The 18028-nt window shown below is 29.0% G+C and overlaps 3 protein-coding genes across 4 annotated transcripts; 2 read left to right on the top strand and 1 right to left on the bottom strand.

The window, feature by feature from the left end:
• Positions 1-250: 250 nt before the first annotated feature.
• On the top strand, positions 251-17211 carry LOC122527855 (kinesin-related protein 4-like). Its single transcript, XM_043652411.1, has 23 exons — positions 251-562; positions 959-1193; positions 1259-1484; positions 1568-1878; positions 1949-2048; positions 2136-2442; positions 2522-2895; positions 2997-7175; positions 7264-7434; positions 7488-7718; positions 8892-9446; positions 9528-9800; positions 12130-12169; positions 12957-13285; positions 13374-13581; positions 13700-14035; positions 14103-14303; positions 14371-14834; positions 14914-15131; positions 15208-15410; positions 15498-15763; positions 15863-15944; positions 16053-17211. The coding sequence occupies exons 1-23, from the start codon at positions 409-411 to the stop codon at positions 16304-16306; spliced, it is 9717 nt and encodes a 3238-aa protein (XP_043508346.1). The 5' UTR covers positions 251-408; the 3' UTR covers positions 16307-17211.
• LOC122527856 (splicing factor 3A subunit 2) lies at positions 8772-9847 on the top strand. The gene is made up of 2 exons (XM_043652412.1): positions 8772-9446; positions 9528-9847. Exons 1-2 carry the CDS (start codon positions 8901-8903, stop codon positions 9804-9806), a joined length of 825 nt encoding a protein of 274 aa, XP_043508347.1. The 5' UTR covers positions 8772-8900; the 3' UTR covers positions 9807-9847.
• Positions 10074-11530, bottom strand: LOC122527857 (60S ribosomal protein L27a). Of its 2 annotated transcripts, none has more exons than XM_043652413.1 (6): positions 11469-11530; positions 11123-11186; positions 10925-11022; positions 10590-10739; positions 10366-10502; positions 10074-10143 (listed from the first exon to the last, which is right to left on the bottom strand). In XM_043652413.1, the coding sequence occupies exons 1-5, from the start codon at positions 11469-11471 to the stop codon at positions 10374-10376; spliced, it is 444 nt and encodes a 147-aa protein (XP_043508348.1). In that variant the 5' UTR covers positions 11472-11530; the 3' UTR covers positions 10074-10143; positions 10366-10373. The 2 variants fall into 2 exon arrangements, with proteins under 2 accessions (XP_043508348.1, XP_043508349.1); XM_043652414.1 differs by having other exon boundaries at positions 10370-10502.
• Positions 17212-18028: the final 817 nt, after the last annotated feature.

The following is an 18028-nucleotide window of genomic DNA, read 5'->3' as shown; positions in this document are numbered from 1 at the left end:
TTAACTGTACTTAAATTTCGATCGATTTAATTCCAAACTCGCGCTCACATTGCAATTAATCATCAAAGAATGCATTAAATAATTCATTAAACGCGTATACTATTCTAAAATGTACAGTATCCAAATGTATTATATATTCAGAATATGAAATTCAAATATTCTAGTCTTATCACGTTCTTGCTTATTGCACTGCATGCTCGATTAAACCAATCAGACTGTAGGAAATTTAAATTTAAATGAGCATTAAAGCAGTCGTCATTTTAAATGGCAGTTGCGATTTGAGGGGCAACATGTAACGAGGCTGAAAAGACATAAAAAGCAAATTATAGGCGAAGTGACCACGTGAAAAAATTTCATTCAAAATTTCTATGCCGTCTCGTTTAATATCGTTGCCAAATCGTCGCCAAAATGTTAAGCGATGTTAAGGTGGGAATTAAACTAAGACCTCCGACGCAACAGGAGCTAGATGAAAATTTGTCGATGCAATGGATCGTAAAAGAAAACTCGATTGTTTCGTTAGAGCAAAAGATAAGTAAATGGAACGATAACGAATTTCATTTTGGTATGTGTCAATGGTTTCAACGCTGTCTCAACCTCTATTTCTTCCTACGTACAAAAGTACTTATACCGGACTATAACCTGCTTGTCATTTTTCATTCAATAACATATTTTCACTGGCAAAGAAAATTAGAAAAAATGTAGAAGTTCCATTACTCATCACAAACGATTAATCAGTAATTGTTTGTTAATGTATTCAATTACATTAAATATTCTTGCTATAAATCATTGGATAATTGGTATTTATTATTTGTACACAATAAGAGAAATAGATAAAGTATTAAATGCATTACACAATAAGAGAAATATATGAAGTATTAAATGCATTTTTCTTATTACGATACTGTAATGTTTTTTGTTGTTGTTGTTATATTACTTATTTTTAATACTTTATTTACAGATTATAATTTTGATGTAAATACAAAAAATTCTAAAGTATTTGACAATATTGTTAAACCTATTGTTGATGCTACTATAAATGGTTTCAACGGAACAGTATTTTGTTATGGTCAGTTTGATTCTGGTAAAACATATACAATGATAGGTACTTCAGAAGATCCAGGAATAATACCACTTACTGTTGAATATATATTTGATGCTATTTCAAATGTCATTCAACGTGAATTTTTATTGAGGTTTGTATTATAGATTGTGTCTGTAATGTTTGAGAAATGATGAGAAGGATATTTATTGTTTTTAGGGTATCCTATTTAGAAATTCATGATGAGAAAATAAATGACTTATTAGATAAGAATCAGATTGATTTAAAATTATACAAAGATAATGGACAAATAATTGTTAACTGTACAGAAAAAATTACAAATTCTTCAAATGACATGTTGTCTATAATGAAAAAAGGAATTAAAAATGAGAGGATAGAAGAAAATAAGAATAAACATATTGGTAGCCATAACATATTTCAAATTGTAAGACTGCATAAAATCTTTTATATTACTACATATATTTTATTATATTTAATGGAACAGAGCGACATTTTTTTTTCTTTTAGATAATTGAAAGTCAAGGAATTGAAGAGGATTCAAAGAATATTGTACAATTATCACAATTAAATTTGGTAGATCTTGCTGGTTTTACAAAAACTCAGTGGACTGAAGCTATTGAAGAACATCAAACTGATATATCTCTTCTTACTCTAGAATCAATAATTACACAGATGTCACAAAATAACCAGAAACACATTGATTATCACAATAGTAAACTAACAGAATTGCTACAATCATCATTAAGTGGCAATGCTTTGATAGCAGTAATATGTACAGTGACACCTGTTGCTTTAAAGGAAACATGGTACACTTTATCGTTAGTATGCTACTTTTTACAATGTAATTTATAACTTTATATGTGTTAGAACAGTTTCCTTGATATTTAGGTTCGCAACTAAAGCTAAAAAGGTTAAAACCAAACCACAAAAGGATAAAATTACATCTGATGTATCACCTCTTTGTTATGCAAAACGAATAAAACTAAAGGTTTGTATAATTAACAGTAATTTAATTTTAAAAATTAACTAACTTTTTCATCACAATTACTATGATATATTGAAATTATTTCATTAGCGAATAAAAAATGGAAACTCATCTATAGATGTAGAAGAAGTAGAATCTAATAAGGTGCAACAAAAATGTCACTTGTTAGAAGAACATATAAAATTATTAAAAACTCAAATTATTTCTGGACATGTAAAAAATGATGAAAAACCAGTTAATTATAAGTCTAAAAGAAGAGAAATTTATTATAATCCTGGAATGGTCAAACCGTATTCACCTATATTTTATACTCAAACTTGCTTACCAACAATAAAAGAAATTTCACCCGAGAAACCACATAAAAAAAACATTATGCAATCAATTGACATAAATCAAAGTAAACTTATTACATTGTACAATTTGCTCTTTTCAATGTTTACAATTATATGAAAATTTAGCTTATTTTATACTTTCAGCATTTCAGGAAGATCTTGAATCAGAAGCAAGTGATCATGAAATAATTGATCATGAAGCAGATTATGAAATAAAAAAAAATGATGATAGAAATAAACATGTTAAATGTATGGGAAGTAAATATTTTTTTCTAAAATCTGGAACGGAAGAGTCTTTAATGCAAATTTCTAGGTATCTATGTAATTATTATCAAAATATTATCCATTGTAACTTAGAGTTTCCTCTTATCTACAACAGCAGTGAAGTATCTCCTTCTACGCCAAAAAAAGTTTTACGGAAATGTATTGTGGATTTGAGAACAGAGCTTGATGAACTTCGTGAATTTACAACTTTGGAAAAACAATTGACATATGAAGAAGAGCATTGTTACACACATGTAAGTGCAATTGCCATCTATGTGTGTGTTATAATTTTAGTTTTTTTTAATTCTATATATGTATATATATATTTTTTTTATAATTTTGCACCTTTTACAAGAATATGGAGGAACAAGCGAATAAATTGTTTACTTGTTCTGATTTAAAAAATGATGAAATTGACAAATATTCTCCAAATTTTGTAATACAATTAAAGGATGAAATAAAACCTGACGTTCAAAGTATTAAATTAGATATAGAAAAGTTGGAAAAAACTATTTGTTTATTGACAAATGAAAATATGGAAATGTCAAACAAATTATGTGTTGAAAAAGAACTTGCTAAAGAAACCGAATTAAACTTTCAGAAAACAATCAATAAACTTTATACACAGATCTCAAAAATTACGGAAGAGAAGATTGATTTAGAAAACCACATAACAGTCTTGAATGACCAATTGGAATCGTTTCGTTCAAAAACATCAGAAAAATGCGATGATGAGCAGTTACTTATTAAATATCAGAATAAAATTGAAGCATTAAAAACAGAAAATATTGATTTATCAGCTATTATTGCAAATCAAAATAAGGAACTTGAAAATATTAAAGAAAGTAAAGCACTATTATATGATCATGACTGTATTTATAAAGATAAAGTCACATTACTTACAGAAAAAAATGAATATTTGATAAAAGAAAATAATGAACTTTCTACTGATTTAATAAACAAAATTGAGGAAAATGATATATTGAAAGAACAGTGCGATATTTTAGATAATAAAATAACTTTAATAAGAAACATGGATTCTAATGAAAATGATATAGAGAAATTAAGGTCAGAAAACAATATTTTGAAAGCTAGAATTGCAGAATTAGGAATAAGAATAACAATATTAACTGATGAAAATGCAAAATTTTCTAATAATTTATTAGAAAGTATGGGAAATTTTGATAATTCGTACAATGAAAAAGTACATGATAATTCATCTATTGCACCTAATGGTCCTGAAAAACCGAATGAAACTATAAAAAAAATAGTATCAAATGAAAATTACGAAGAACTGTCAAATAAAATTATGATGCTACAAAAAGAAATTACACATCTATCTCGTGTAAATAAAAAATTAAGTGATTTAAAATTATCATCTTGTGGTCAATGTGTACATTTAAAGAATGTAAGTGAAAGTCGTAGAGCTTTAAAACTTGAAGCAAAAATTTTAAATCACAAATTAGAAGACTTACAAAAAAAGTTTGATCGTAAATGTGCAGATACTGAAACATTAAAACTTAAGGTTAATCAAGAATTGAATTTAAGTTTTTCTGACCCATCCTTGAATGCCAGTTTTGTAGATAGAATGAATGTAAGTTTTATAGAAGAAAAAGTTCACCATTTAAATAACGAATTACAAGCTTTAAAAGATGACCATGATAAACTTTCAATTTCATATAAAGAAAAATGTGACAAACTTGAAAAACTTCATAGTGCAATAGATAATGCAAAGAAAATCGAGCATCTTCAAAATAATATCGATCAACTGAAAAACGATATAGATGAAATAAAGAAGAGTAGTACACATTTTGTTTCTTTGTATAAAACAAAAAAAGAAAAATTATTGGACAAAATTAGTAGTTTAACAAGTAATAATGAAATATTACAACAAACAGTGGCAGATAAAGAGACATCAATATCTAAAGCTACAGAGAGAGTTCAAATTCTTGAAAATGAATTGTCATATATGAATAAAGAAATTGTACAGTTTTCTGCGATGGAGAAAATAATGCAGAGTGAAAAAATGACATTAGAAGTAGAATTAGAAGAATTAAAGCTTGAAAATGAAAACAAAGATAATCTTATTATTCAACTAAATAAAACAATCGATGATTTAAACAAATGTATATCATCATTTAAACACGAATTAGATTTAATAACTACTCAAAAGAACGAATTGACTATTTTAATTGAAAAAAATGAATGTAAATATAAAGATGAATTAAAACTTTTAAGAAAGCAATGTGACGAATTAAAAGAAGAGAAACAAAAAAGTATAGAAATAGAAAAACTGCAAATCAATGAATTAAAATCAAATATAGAAAAACTTAAAATAGATTTAGAAAAACAAAGAAACTTACATTGTGAAGATACTGTTAAAGAATCTATGATCAAAGAATTAAACTCATTTGAATGTATATCACATTCTGTAGATTTTTCAAATAAAACTATAAACGAAATTTTCAACATCTTTTTACAAACTATTATGTTGAAAGAAGAAGAAATAGTTAAAAAAATGAACGAATCATTCGAAAAAGACAAACAAAGATTAGAAGACGAGAAACAACAATGTGTAGATGCTGAAAAACGTATGATGTTATGGGCTAAAGAATTGGAAACAGAAAATGAAAAATTACACACTGACTTTAAAAAAGCAGAGAGTTTATGTATGAAAAAACAAGATGAAATTGATCAGTTAAAACACTCTATAAAAGAAAATAATTATGAAAAGGAAATACTCAAAGAAGAAATTAAAACATTAGAAATTGATTTCAACAATTTGCAAAACGAATTTGACAAACAGTGTAGAACAGATATTCAACAAAAAGAAGAAACAATTATTATTGCACAAAAACGAGAGAAAGAAGCTCTTAAATGTAAAGAAATTGAACTTCAATCTAAAATGAAATGTGAAAAAGAGCGATATGAAAAGAAAATAGAAGAGTTAATTTGCACTATAGAAATCTATAAAACAAAAAATATAGAAATGAAAAATAATATTGAAGGACTTGAAGCTAATGAAAAACAATTGAAAAATATTATAGAAGCAAATTCTTTAGAACTGAAAGTAAAAAATCAAAACATTCATAAAATTACACTTGATTTTGAAGAACTTAGACAAGCTTATAATGAATTAAATTGCGAAATGAAAGAAAAAACATCTAAAATTCAAAACATTACACTACTTTTGAAAAATAAATGTGATATGTTATCCGAATATAAAATGAAATTAGAAACTATCATGCCAGACTATGAAATATTACAAAATCAAGTTCAAGAAAGAAAAGAAAGTATAGAACGATACAAAGAAGAAATAGAACAGTTGAAGATGGAAAAGAAGAAACAAATTGAAGAAGTCAAAGACAAATTAAATTTGGAAGAGATAAAAAATGTTGGATTGAATAAGCAGTTAAATGAATTAAATAGTAAAAATATTGTTTTAATAGAAGAATTTGATAATTTAAAAGAGAAGTGTGAACAGTTGCAACAAACAAATGTTAAATTAGAAAAGAAGATTAGAAATAGTACAAGTAAAGTGAAAGTTGAAGCAGAGATGGAAGAGTTGAAGGATGTAAACAAAAGATTGCAAAATAATTTAGAAGGTGCAAGCAATCGTATAATTGAACTGCAAGAAAGCAAAAATAAAACTTTCAAAGAATTAGTTAATTTAAAAAGTCAATATGAATTACTGTCTCAAGAAAGTATTGAATTAAAAAAGATGTTATCATTATGCAAATCCAAACAAAATACTTCATATTTATTAAAAGAAGAAAGCAAATATGATGTACTTCTTCAAGAAAAAAATAAAATCGCATTACAATTAGAAGGTAAAAAATTATTACTAACACAAAAAGACAAAGAGATTGCAGAATATGTAAGTCAAATAAAAAATTTGGTTACTGAGAAGAGAGAACTGGATAATCAATTAAGAGAATGTACCACTATTTTATATGAACGTAATGAAGAACTATCAAATTTAAAAGATAAAATGTACATGCAACAAGCTGAAAACAAATTAATTAATGAATTAACAAGAAAATTAACAAGTCTAGAAAAAGAAAATGAAGAATTTAAAGACCAACTTCAAATATTTAAAACAATAGCACAAACCAACATGCAACAGGTAGAAGATACAAAATTACACAATGAAAAAATCCTTGATATTTCAAGAAAAAAAAATTCAGAATTACAAATGAAATTTGATGAATGTCAAAATGAACTGGAACTAAAAAGCAATAGTAACAGTTCAAGATCTACTAGTCCAGCTTTTGAAAATAACAGAAGAAGACGTAGCAGAAATGAGATATTTAATCAAAGAAGACAATTAGAAAATGTAGCAACTGATACAGATTATGATCAATACACACAAACGTGCCAAATATTAAGAAAGAAAATTCAGGAATTAGAATTAGAACTAGTAATAAAAAATGGACAAATTTCGGCATTAGAAACTCAAATTCAGAGTGAAAATTTTCCTTATTTACAAAAATGTAAGGAATTAGAAGAAGATATGCTCACATTTCATAAAAAAGTGTGTATAATATCAATTTTTTTCAATGTATTTTTAGAAAATAAAATTGATCAAATTAATTAAAATGAGTTACATATTTTTTTTTTAGAATGCTGATCTTAGTTCTGAGGTAAGAAAACTTCAAAGGACTCTAAATGACATTAACACATGGGAATGTGATATATGCAGACGATGGCGTATTAATCGGAGAAATCAAGCCTGTCAAACGACGTTAAATAATACATCACAACTTTTTGCAATGAATAATGAAATAATTAAGGTAAATAGAAATATAATAATTTTACATAAAAAACAATTATAATATCTGTGCAGGATGATCTAAAAATAGCAAAACTGGAAAAAGAAAACGCATTAATAAGAGATGTATGTCGTGCACGATGTCGGAAAATAAAACATTTAGAGGACAGAGTAAGAGAATTAGAAGAAGCACAGGCTATGTTGTATTCAGAATGTAATGAACTTATGAAAGAGAGAACTAATCAACAACATACTTCCATGATGGAATTCAACAAACAATTTAATTTAGAAAAAGATATAAAACCGTGAGAAGAACATTTCTTTAAATATGCTTTGCTTAAAATTTGACTACCAAGAATTTTTTTTTAGTGGTGCTTAATTATTGGAATGCAATTGCTACATTTATTTATTATATGCAAAGGGGATGTGTGTACATTATTAATTAACCACATTAATGTGAACATAAAAAGTAATTGATTTCTATTTTAAAACAAAATATTCATATATTATTTGCTATTGTTGGCTAAATTTATATACATTACTAAATTTTTTTTTATATGCATGCTATTTAGAATTTACATTTATATTTCATATCCTATTTTTTTCTATTTCAAAATTTCGAATGTTTAATAGTTGAATTTACACATTATTATATATTAAATATTATTATATATTTAATATTTTTCTACAGAGCAATGAAAGAAAATGTTCCAGTCAATGTGTTAAAGTTCCCAAAATCTTCAAATTATAGAGAAAGCATACAGAACACTAATTACTAAATAATATTTTTCAGAGATTATAGCCTATAATATTATTAGACATAAAAAGGCTATTACTATTCAAGTATTATGTTCATTCCTTTATTAAGTTAATGTAAATAGTAACAATATTAAAATATTTGAATTTGTAAGGTATTATATTTTTATACTTTCGTAAAATTTTGTATAAATGAGGATAAAATTAATTTTTATATGTACTCTGACATTAAAAGTGACTATATATGTCACGTCTTTCGTGCCAACTTTATAGTAAAATGTTATCTGTGATTCTTTAGAATTTAGACCTTTGTGTTATTATTGTATAAATATTAGTATATATATATATATAAAAAATGTGCCATAAATTAATTTCAAATTCAAATTTAAATTATATCATTTAATTGGAGAATTAAAAAAGAAACATGTTTATCAAATTTACTATTATAATAATTATGTAATTTAAAAAAATAATAAAATTGTACTAAAATTGTAAATTCATTAAATATAAATAAAAAATTAGATTGTTTACTTTTTATTTAAAATGGTGCAAAATATAACATCTCTTTGTAATATAATTGTATTTCTTATATTGGCTACACTTGGTAGTTCATGTATAACCTATACATTAAACAATTTAAATCGAGGTTAACTTACATCAAACCTGTACTTTGTTCTGTTTATAAAGAAAACTTATAAAGAATAAGTGAAAAGACGTATATAGAAGACAAAAATGGATTTCCAAAATCGACCTGGAGGCAAAACTGGTGGCGGAGGTGTTGCATCATGGTCAGAAAGTAATCGAGATAGAAGAGAACGTTTACGACAACTTGCATTGGAAACTATTGACCTCAACAAGGACCCGTATTTTATGAAAAATCATTTAGGGTCTTATGAATGTAAACTGTGTTTGACTCTTCATAATAATGAGGGCAGTTATCTGGCTCACACGCAGGGTAAAAAGCATCAAGCTAACCTAGCCAGAAGAGCTGCTAAAGAAGCAAAAGAAGCCCCTCAGACACTTGCGCCTGAGAAACCTCGAGTAGAACCAAAAAAATTTGTAAAAATTGGTAGGCCAGGTTATAGAGTAACTAAACAACGAGATCCAGAATCAGGACAGCAAAGTTTATTGTTCCAAGTTGACTATCCAGAGGTAGCAGATAATGTTATTCCAAGGCATAGATTTATGTCTGCGTATGAACAAAGAGTTGAACCACCAGATCGTAAATGGCAATATCTATTGTTTGCCGCTGAACCTTATGAAACTATAGCTTTCAAGGTAAACTTTAAAATATAAAGACATAATTAGAGAATCATTTATCAATATTTTATATTCAAAAATATATGTACAACATTGTAGGTACCTAGTAGAGAAGTTGAAAAAGCAGAGGGCAAGTTTTGGACACATTGGAATAAGGATACAAAACAATTCTTTTTGCAATTTGCATTTAAGAACGAAAAGCCTTCAGTTGGCAAAGTACCACCACCTCCTGTTCCTTTAATACGACCTGGTTTAGGACCACCTATGGTACCAGTTCCACCACCACCGAGACCACCTATATTTAATCCAGTACCACCACCACCAGCACTTTTAGCTACAGGCATGCAAATACCTCCACCACCTCCACATATAGCATAATTTTCTTATTTAAATGCAACAAAACTAAAAAAAGATACAAACTAATACTAAAATGTATATCTTTCAAAAAATGGTGTTTTTTATATATAAAACAAACGTAAAGAAGCATTTATACTCTGTTGTTATTCATTACTTATATACGTTTTTCATAATAGTAACAAAATTGATTTAAAGTTATTCAAAAATTGTTAATCATTTTAAAATTTTACTTTTACTATTGTAAAACATACAATATTGATAAAAAAAACAAGTGCGACAATTTTTTTGTTATTTTTAAAATTTATTAAGAATGTAAATGTATTAGAATATACAACAGGTCTGTTGAAGATTCCAGTTCCTGAAACACAAAAAAATATTTATTAAATTATTTATGAAAAAAATTAAAATATTATTAAATTTAATTAATATTATCAGCTATATAGAACAATCTACATGGAGTTGAGTGTTGTACGCACTTTTCCGACCGCCCGTTCATTTTGTCATCATTAACAGCTTTAGTCTTTTACAATTTAATCATACTATAGAAGCTTACTACAGAAGTTTATTACAAAATATCTACCTGCTTGCTTAAGCAGAGAGAACACAGACTCCTCCAACAGCCTTAATTTTATCTTCTGCCAATTTACTGAAAAATTTAGCTTTAACAATAACTGGTTGTTTAGGAAGTCGTCCTTTGCCCAGAAGTTTGTAATATCCCTACATAAAATTGAATATAAAATATAATTACAATATAGCATTTTCAAATTAATTTTTTTCAATAATCCTCCTAAGAATTGTACTTACTGCCTTAACTAAATCAATTACTGGAACTTTGCTTTCTGAATCTTTGTACTTAAGCCTGGTTTGCTCAGAAACTAATGTCCATAATTTATCCAAATTCAAGGTAGGGCACCATTTTGTGTTCCGCCTTAAATGATAATTTCGCATACCAAGCTGTAAATTGAAGTGAAAGTCTATTAATAATATCCTTCTATTAGGATAGATTGGATATTTCTATAACTTGTCAGAATATTAAGTGCATTCAAAAAATAATTCAGATCGCCGGTGAATAATAGAGTTATCATCATTTAATATTTGATAGTTAATTTTTTATAGAAATATTAAGTACATGTATTTACCTTTCCAAAGTAGCCAGGATGGTATTTGTCAAAGTTAATACGATGATGATGTAAACCACCAGCGTTACCACGTCCACCGGGATGCTTTCTGTGTTTACCTAGAATGAATAATTTATTATATTACATCTTATTATATATAATATTATATCTTATTAAAATAAAATTTTGAGATTAATACATATTAAAAATAAACTGTACCTATACGTCCGTGACCATGACTCACATGACCACGAAGCTTCCTGGTCTTCTTTTTGTGTGTAGACTATTGAAAAAAAGAAATACACAAATTAAACAATAAAGTTATTCATACAATCACATTGTGTTTCATCAGATAGGTTATGTTCGAAATGTAACGTAAACTCGTAATGTTAACAGTATTTACAATTAACATTGAATTTAATCATTCCAAAAAAGAAAAATAATAATTCCACAAAAGTATTCAATAAATTTTTAGTGAAATTATAATTTTCATTATTTTATTTGAACAAAGATGATTTTAATAATTGCAGATTACGGAAAAATAATTTTAGTTTCTACAACTTACCATCTTGATCACGATATAAAGAATGAAGAGTCTTCACTCTTTATTAGAACTGTTACGTTTTCACCAGATGGCGCATACGTATCTTGAATATCATTTACTCACAAAATAACTATTAAAAATATAACAAAAATTACTAATATTATAATTAAAAATAGAAAATACATTTTGAATTTTACTAAATTAAATCATTTATTCTAAATACGAGAAATAACTTGTCTTTAACATAAATATTTTAAAATAGAAATTTTCATGTAAATCAAATTTTATGTATGTCGTATTATTTATATTTAACTATATTAACTACATTAATAACATGCTCGTAAAAATTACATGTTTTATGAAATGGAAATTAAAATAATAATACAAGGTGAATATTCCTTTTACTAATCTTATTTTCTTAATCACTAGTTGCACATACGAAGTTGGCTTTAATCTTCATAATGTACATCTTGAAAATGTATGGTTAAGTTATGCATATACTTGTGCAGACCGGATTAAAAGGACAGGTGGAGATTCGCAGATTTCATATGATTTATTTATATAATTCCAACATTATATATTAAAAAAGAAATCTAATTTGTCCGTAAAGAGAATTTTATTAGTGAAACGATAAAGAAGCCGTTAAAAAACTGAACGTGCGCAAGGAAAATCTTAAAACTAGATCAAGATGCAGGAATCTCAACCGAAGAAAGGCAAGAAAGGTGAGAAAATAATAAATACATGTGTAATTGAATAAAAACAAAGTGATGGTACCTTGAATGTATACTACGCTTACGTTTTACTAAAATTTTTAATATTCTTTTCTTATATGACGACTGTCGTCTGCTTTCACTTAACCTCAACTTAACCGCTTTTCTTTACATACGGAAAGGATAATAATATGTTTTTACTTCTTCTGTAATATTCATAATTCGATAAATTAAAGTTTATTTAGATTAGAAAGTAAATTTAGATTTATAGAAATAATTATAAAAGGTTGGTATTCATAATTCGAAAGTAATATTAGGTAACATGATTTTTTTATTTTTATTAAATCAAATTTTTATTAAGTAATGCAGATTATCACAAGAATAAAAAACATTACATAAAATATTACATTAATCGAATTAGTCATAATGTATTCATTGTCAAGGTGAAAGTTGCTCAGTTTCAAATTAAATAGTGAAAGTATCTTAAGATAGTACAAGTATCTTGTATACTAAATATTGTTGTCAATACTTTTGGTACTTTTATTACTTGTGTACTTTCATTAAATGACAGAAAAAGTCTTTTTGTTTACTTCTTATTTTATTATATTATATTATATATTATATATCAATACATTATATATATATATATATATATATATATATATATTGACGTAAAGATTAAAAATTTAATAATTTAATCAGTTTATACAAATATTTACAACAAATAATTAAGTAATACAATATGTTGGATGCATAATTAACTTCTGATATATTATTAATAATTCATATTTATGATTAGCCAGAAGAAAGCGCAATGATAGTGATGAGGAAGATATTGAAAAAGTGTTGGCTGAATTGGAACTTGAATATTCTGGACAGAAGAAAGAAGTCAAAGATGCGCCAGTTGAACAGAAAATTGAAGATGAAGATAAAAAGAAGAAGGGAAAAAAGGATAAGAAAAGAGAGAAAGATATCATTGATATTAAAGAAGAGTTAAAGACTACTGAATTTCTTGAAGCAAATGACATTGATGATGAAATGGAAGTTAGTACTGTAAAAACTGCTGCACAAAAGAAGAAAGAAAAGAAGGAAAGAGAGAAGCAGAAAAAACTTGCTCAGAAAAAAGCTGTATGTTGATTCATATAGTTATATTTATTGTATTTATATCAAATTTGTTATTACGTGTTAGTATTACATTTAAATTAATTGATAATAGGAAATGACTAAGAAGGCAGAAAATGAAGAAGAACAGCCTGCAATTACAACAGAAAAGCAAAACAAAAAGGAGTCAGAAGTAAAAATTCCAGAAACAAAGACTACAGAATTGAAAGAAGTCAATGAAGCAGATGTTTCTGTACCTAATGAAGGTGATGAAGGAAAAAAGAAAAAAAAGAGAGTTGTGAAAGAGGAAACAAAGGAAAAAGGTAACACATAATTTTAGTGTCTTTTTTTTTTCTAAGTAGCAAATTAATACAAATTAAATTTGTTAGGATATAACATTAATATGTGTCTACATTTAGTATAATTAGATATGTGCAATAGGCAAAGGTCCTGGGAAGAAAACTATTGCTGCAATGCAAGAAGCCTTAAAGAAATTGAAGGAGGAAGAAGAAAGGTTAAAACGAGAAGAAGAAGAAAGGTTACGACAAGAAGAACGACGGGAACAAGCTCGGTTGGAACAGCTCAGGCTAGAACAGGAACGAAAAGAAAGAAAAAAGCTTAAAGAAAAGCAGAGGAAAGAAAGGTTAAAGGCAGAAGGAAAGCTTTTGACTACAAAACAAAAACAAGATAGAGCCAGAGCACAAGCTATGATCAATGCGCTTAAAGCTCAAGGTTTGGATGTACCAGGCGTAGGAGAGAAGAAACCTCCTAGACCAGGTATTTATTTATAATATTCTGTTGTAAAGAAACAATATATGTGATATATATAAAAATATTGTTTCAGGAACTCGTGTACGGCCGAGTAAAGTAAAACAGCAAGTGAGCATCGATGAAAAAGACGATGAAAAAACGGAAGAAAATATGCCAGAAACAAATACAGTTGAATTAGAAATTGTAGATCAACAACCAAAGGAATTTGAAGAAAACAAAGATGATGTCAAAGATTCATGGGATGCTGAAACTAGTGAAGATGAACAGGATGAAGGTATTAAAAATTAGTTTAGTTATTCTATACATGTTTGCAAGCATATTTAATGAAATTGTTTTAATAGAAGATAATTTCATAGATAAATTAGATGATGTGCCAAAAACTCCTGAAAAAATTAAGGAAACAATACTTTCACTTGAGAAAGGCAAGCAATCACAAATTGAAGAAACTGGGAAAGAATCTTCAGAAAGTGAGTCAGAGAGCGAAAGTGGTAGTGAATCAGAAACAGAAGAAAGTGATGACAGTGGTTTAGAAGATAAAGTATCAGATGCAGCAAGAAAAAAGGAACGAGTTAGAGAACGAATACAACTTCGAAGGGTAGAAGCGGAAAAGAAGAAGTCGCTAGATAATCTTAGAGCTGCTGTAGTGTGCGTTTTAGGTCATGTTGATACTGGAAAAACAAAAATTCTTGATAAGTTGAGAAGAACGAATGTACAAGATGGTGAAGCAGGCGGTATAACTCAACAAATTGGCGCCACAAATGTGCCTATCGATGCTATTCGAGAATCAACGAAGCATGTTAAAGGAGTAAGTTAGCTTCTATAATTGTTTTATATACCATGTCATTAGATTGACAAAAAAATAATAATTCTTTTTTTATTCTCAGTTTGATGAAAACAAATTCAAAATACCTGGACTTTTGATAATAGACACTCCTGGACACGAATCTTTTAGTAATTTAAGAAATCGAGGATCTTCTCTGTGTGACATAGCTATATTAGTCGTAGATATTATGCACGGTTTGGAACCGCAAACCATCGAAAGCATTAATTTGCTAAAATCGAAGAAATGTCCTTTTATTGTAGCTTTAAATAAAATCGACAGGTACGACGAAGTCAGACGTTATGATAATATGTAAATTAAATATTAGCAAAGTAATAATAAATTGTAATTTCCATAGATTATACGATTGGCAAACTATGAATCGAAAAGATGTTCAGGATATTGTAAAAAGCCAAGCTATTAATACACAGCGTGAATTTGAAAAACGTTCAAAGGATGTTATTGTGCAATTTGCGGAACAAGGTCTAAATGCTGCATTATTTTACGAAAATCCAGATCCTAGAAGTTATGTTTCCCTTGTACCTACTAGTGCTATCACAGGTAAATTGATATTGCATTTTTTTTTTAAATATATTTAAGACTGTTTTAAAATACTTTAAAGACTAAAAATTATCGCTTTTTATACAGGTGAAGGTATGGGTAATCTACTATCGTTAATAGTAGATGCTTGTCAAGGTCCATTAGCCAAGAGACTCATGTATAGTGAAGAGCTTCAAGCTACTGTTTTAGAAGTGAAAGCATTACCAGGTCTTGGAACTACAATAGATTGTATTCTAGTCAATGGAATGTTGAAAGAAGGTGAAACAATGATAGTAGCGGGTACCGATGGTCCTATAGTAACTCAAATACGTTCGCTTCTTATGCCACAACCGTTGAAAGAATTAAGAGTTAAAGTAAATATACACTGTTTCATTTGTAATTAACTGCATTGACAAAGTTGCCCTACGTGTGAAAATGTGATAACAATATTTTCTTTATTTGACAAATTGCAGAATGCGTATATTGAACATCGCGAGGTAAAAGCCGCACAAGGAGTAAAAATTGCTGCGAAGGATTTAGAAAAAGCGATTGCAGGTAAATAATTTACTAAATTTATGCATGCGCGTCGCAACATTGCTACACTGTAAAGTAACATTAATATTACGAAAGAAATAAACCACGATTTTGTATTTATGCAAACAGGATTGAATCTCCAAGTGGCTCAGAAATCGGATGAAGTGGATGTTTTGAAAGAAGAAATTGCGAAAGAGTTGTCTAGTGCTCTCGGTAATATTCGACTCGCGGAACGTGGTGTTTACGTGCAGGCGTCAACACTGGGTGCCCTCGAGGCGTTGTTGGACTTTCTCAAAAGCAGCAAGATACCCGTAAGTTTCATTTATATTACACGTGCGATATTACTAGATCATTTACTATTACGTATCATTCATCGTCAATAAACGATGCTAACGAAGCGAAATATGTAGGTAAATGGCGTAGCGTTAGTATAAACGAACCGCAAGTTAAAAAAGTTCGAATGTAATTACGTAAAAAATTATAAATCTCTAACGGCGTCAGAGATTCGTTCACGCGGTTTACGATATTTTGTTTAGTAAGGTTTCGTTAAGTTTTTGCATTCAACGAGAAATCGGGAAGCTGCGTTGAAAGTGTAAAAACAAAAGCAAACTGTGTAACCAGCAGAAAGATCGACGGCAAAGCGGGCAGAGAGACTGAAAGTAAATGAATGGGAGGGAAAAAGATTCGTGAAGGGAGAAGTGAGATGGAAAGGGAGAGAGAAAGAGAGAGGACAGCAACAACGAACCACTTCCTTCTTAACAGTTTAGCAGGATACGACTCATTGGTCGCATATGGTGCTTGTAGTTGCGATCCATCGTGCCATCAGCCGTGTTGTGCATCCGTGAGCACGCCTTACAGGTTTCCTCAGGGTGTTTTGTATGTTTCGCGATTTTTCATCACGAAACTGACGATGAAACATCTATTATCAGCCGATAGAAATATCTATTCGAAATGAAAATTCACCTTCAATTAATAAAATAGCAGAGAATTAAAACATCGTGCACGATATTACTCGTTTCTCTTCCAAAACTAATGGCGAGTTGATGTCGATTATAAATTCAAAGAAATATGATATTCGTACAGAAAAAAAAAAAAAAAAAAAAAAAAAAAAAGAAGAAAATATCCAAAGAAACGATCCTCGATACTCTAAACGAAAGAAGTCGTTTCAGCTGTCGAAGTGCATGAATGAAAGATGTTTGTCGCGTAGCTCAAGTCATTATCATTGTCACGATGATTCGTTCGACGTAGTTTATCAGCGGCAAGGCATCAACGTTCGCACGATAAAGAAAAAAAAAAAAAAAAAGAAGAAAAAGAAAAAGAAAAAAAGGAAAAAATCGTGGCTGACGTCATTAGTAAAAAGTAATCAGCGCGGAGGTGAAACGAGCATATAAAAGAGGGAAATACAAGTGTCTAGCGTAGGGTTAGGTAGTCAAAGTCCCACTCGGTTCTCATTCATTCGAGAATGTTTCATGGAAATTACACCTCCACCACCGAAGCGCGCGTCTGCCCTTTATATCACCGAGACAGACCACCCGGGACAGACGCGTCGGCTGTGAATTTGCATGGTGACTTTGTTTCGCGCGAATCCGAGCCGCCGCCGGTATCGTTTGCTTAACAAGCTCGCCCACCGTGTTCTTCATCGAACACAGTCGATTTCATTTCGGACTTCGGTATGCCTTCCTCCACCTCCCACACTTCTATCGGCCTTTTGCTTCTCGAATCGGCCGATCGATTTACATATGAATCTTATTCGACGCCGGATCTCCGATCCCCAATTCCCTTTGATTCGTCTGGCGGACGACCGCGATCGGAAGAGTCTCGACGAGTCCGCCCGAGTGGCGAGATCAATTATTCTCCAGAGTTTCTCCAGAGATCTTTTATCCCTCTCCGATCCGTTGCAGTACAATTTCACCGTCTCTGTCGCTCTGTCAGGCTGTCCATAAAGTCTCTTTGCAATTTCAAGAATTTATTACAAAGGCTAATGAAAAGACAGATAAGTGGAAATTATTGCAGAATGAGACGTGTATATTTAAGTTTTCTTTTTTGCCTCGTTTAATGTATTTTATATGGGCACCATTAGTTGCACGAAGCACATCAAGACGGTA

Source organism: Frieseomelitta varia, unplaced genomic scaffold (assembly GCF_011392965.1).
Source record: "Frieseomelitta varia isolate USP_RPSP 00005682 unplaced genomic scaffold, Fvar_1.2 scaffold_233, whole genome shotgun sequence".
NCBI lineage: Eukaryota > Metazoa > Arthropoda > Insecta > Hymenoptera > Apidae > Frieseomelitta > Frieseomelitta varia.
The sequence above is the reverse complement of the archived record's forward strand: the minus strand, read 5'-3'. Positions and strand labels throughout refer to the sequence as shown.

Excerpts from the sequence above, each read along its gene's own strand:
- LOC122527855 (XM_043652411.1), top strand. The coding sequence starts at position 409 with ATGTTAAGCGATGTTAAGGTGGGAATTAAACTAAGACCTCCGACGCAA. Across the intron at positions 9,447-9,527 it reads ATGAAACTATAGCTTTCAAG|GTACCTAGTAGAGAAGTTGA; the intron begins GTAAACTTTAAA and ends ACAACATTGTAG. Across the intron at positions 13,286-13,373 it reads AACTTGCTCAGAAAAAAGCT|GAAATGACTAAGAAGGCAGA; the intron begins GTATGTTGATTC and ends AATTGATAATAG.
- LOC122527856 (XM_043652412.1), top strand. The coding sequence starts at position 8,901 with ATGGATTTCCAAAATCGACCTGGAGGCAAAACTGGTGGCGGAGGTGTT. Across the intron at positions 9,447-9,527 it reads ATGAAACTATAGCTTTCAAG|GTACCTAGTAGAGAAGTTGA; the intron begins GTAAACTTTAAA and ends ACAACATTGTAG.
- LOC122527857 (XM_043652413.1), bottom strand. Across the intron at positions 10,740-10,924 it reads ATCCTGGCTACTTTGGAAAG|CTTGGTATGCGAAATTATCA; the intron begins GTAAATACATGT and ends TTCAATTTACAG. Across the intron at positions 10,503-10,589 it reads TAATTGATTTAGTTAAGGCA|GGATATTACAAACTTCTGGG; the intron begins GTAAGTACAATT and ends AATTTTATGTAG.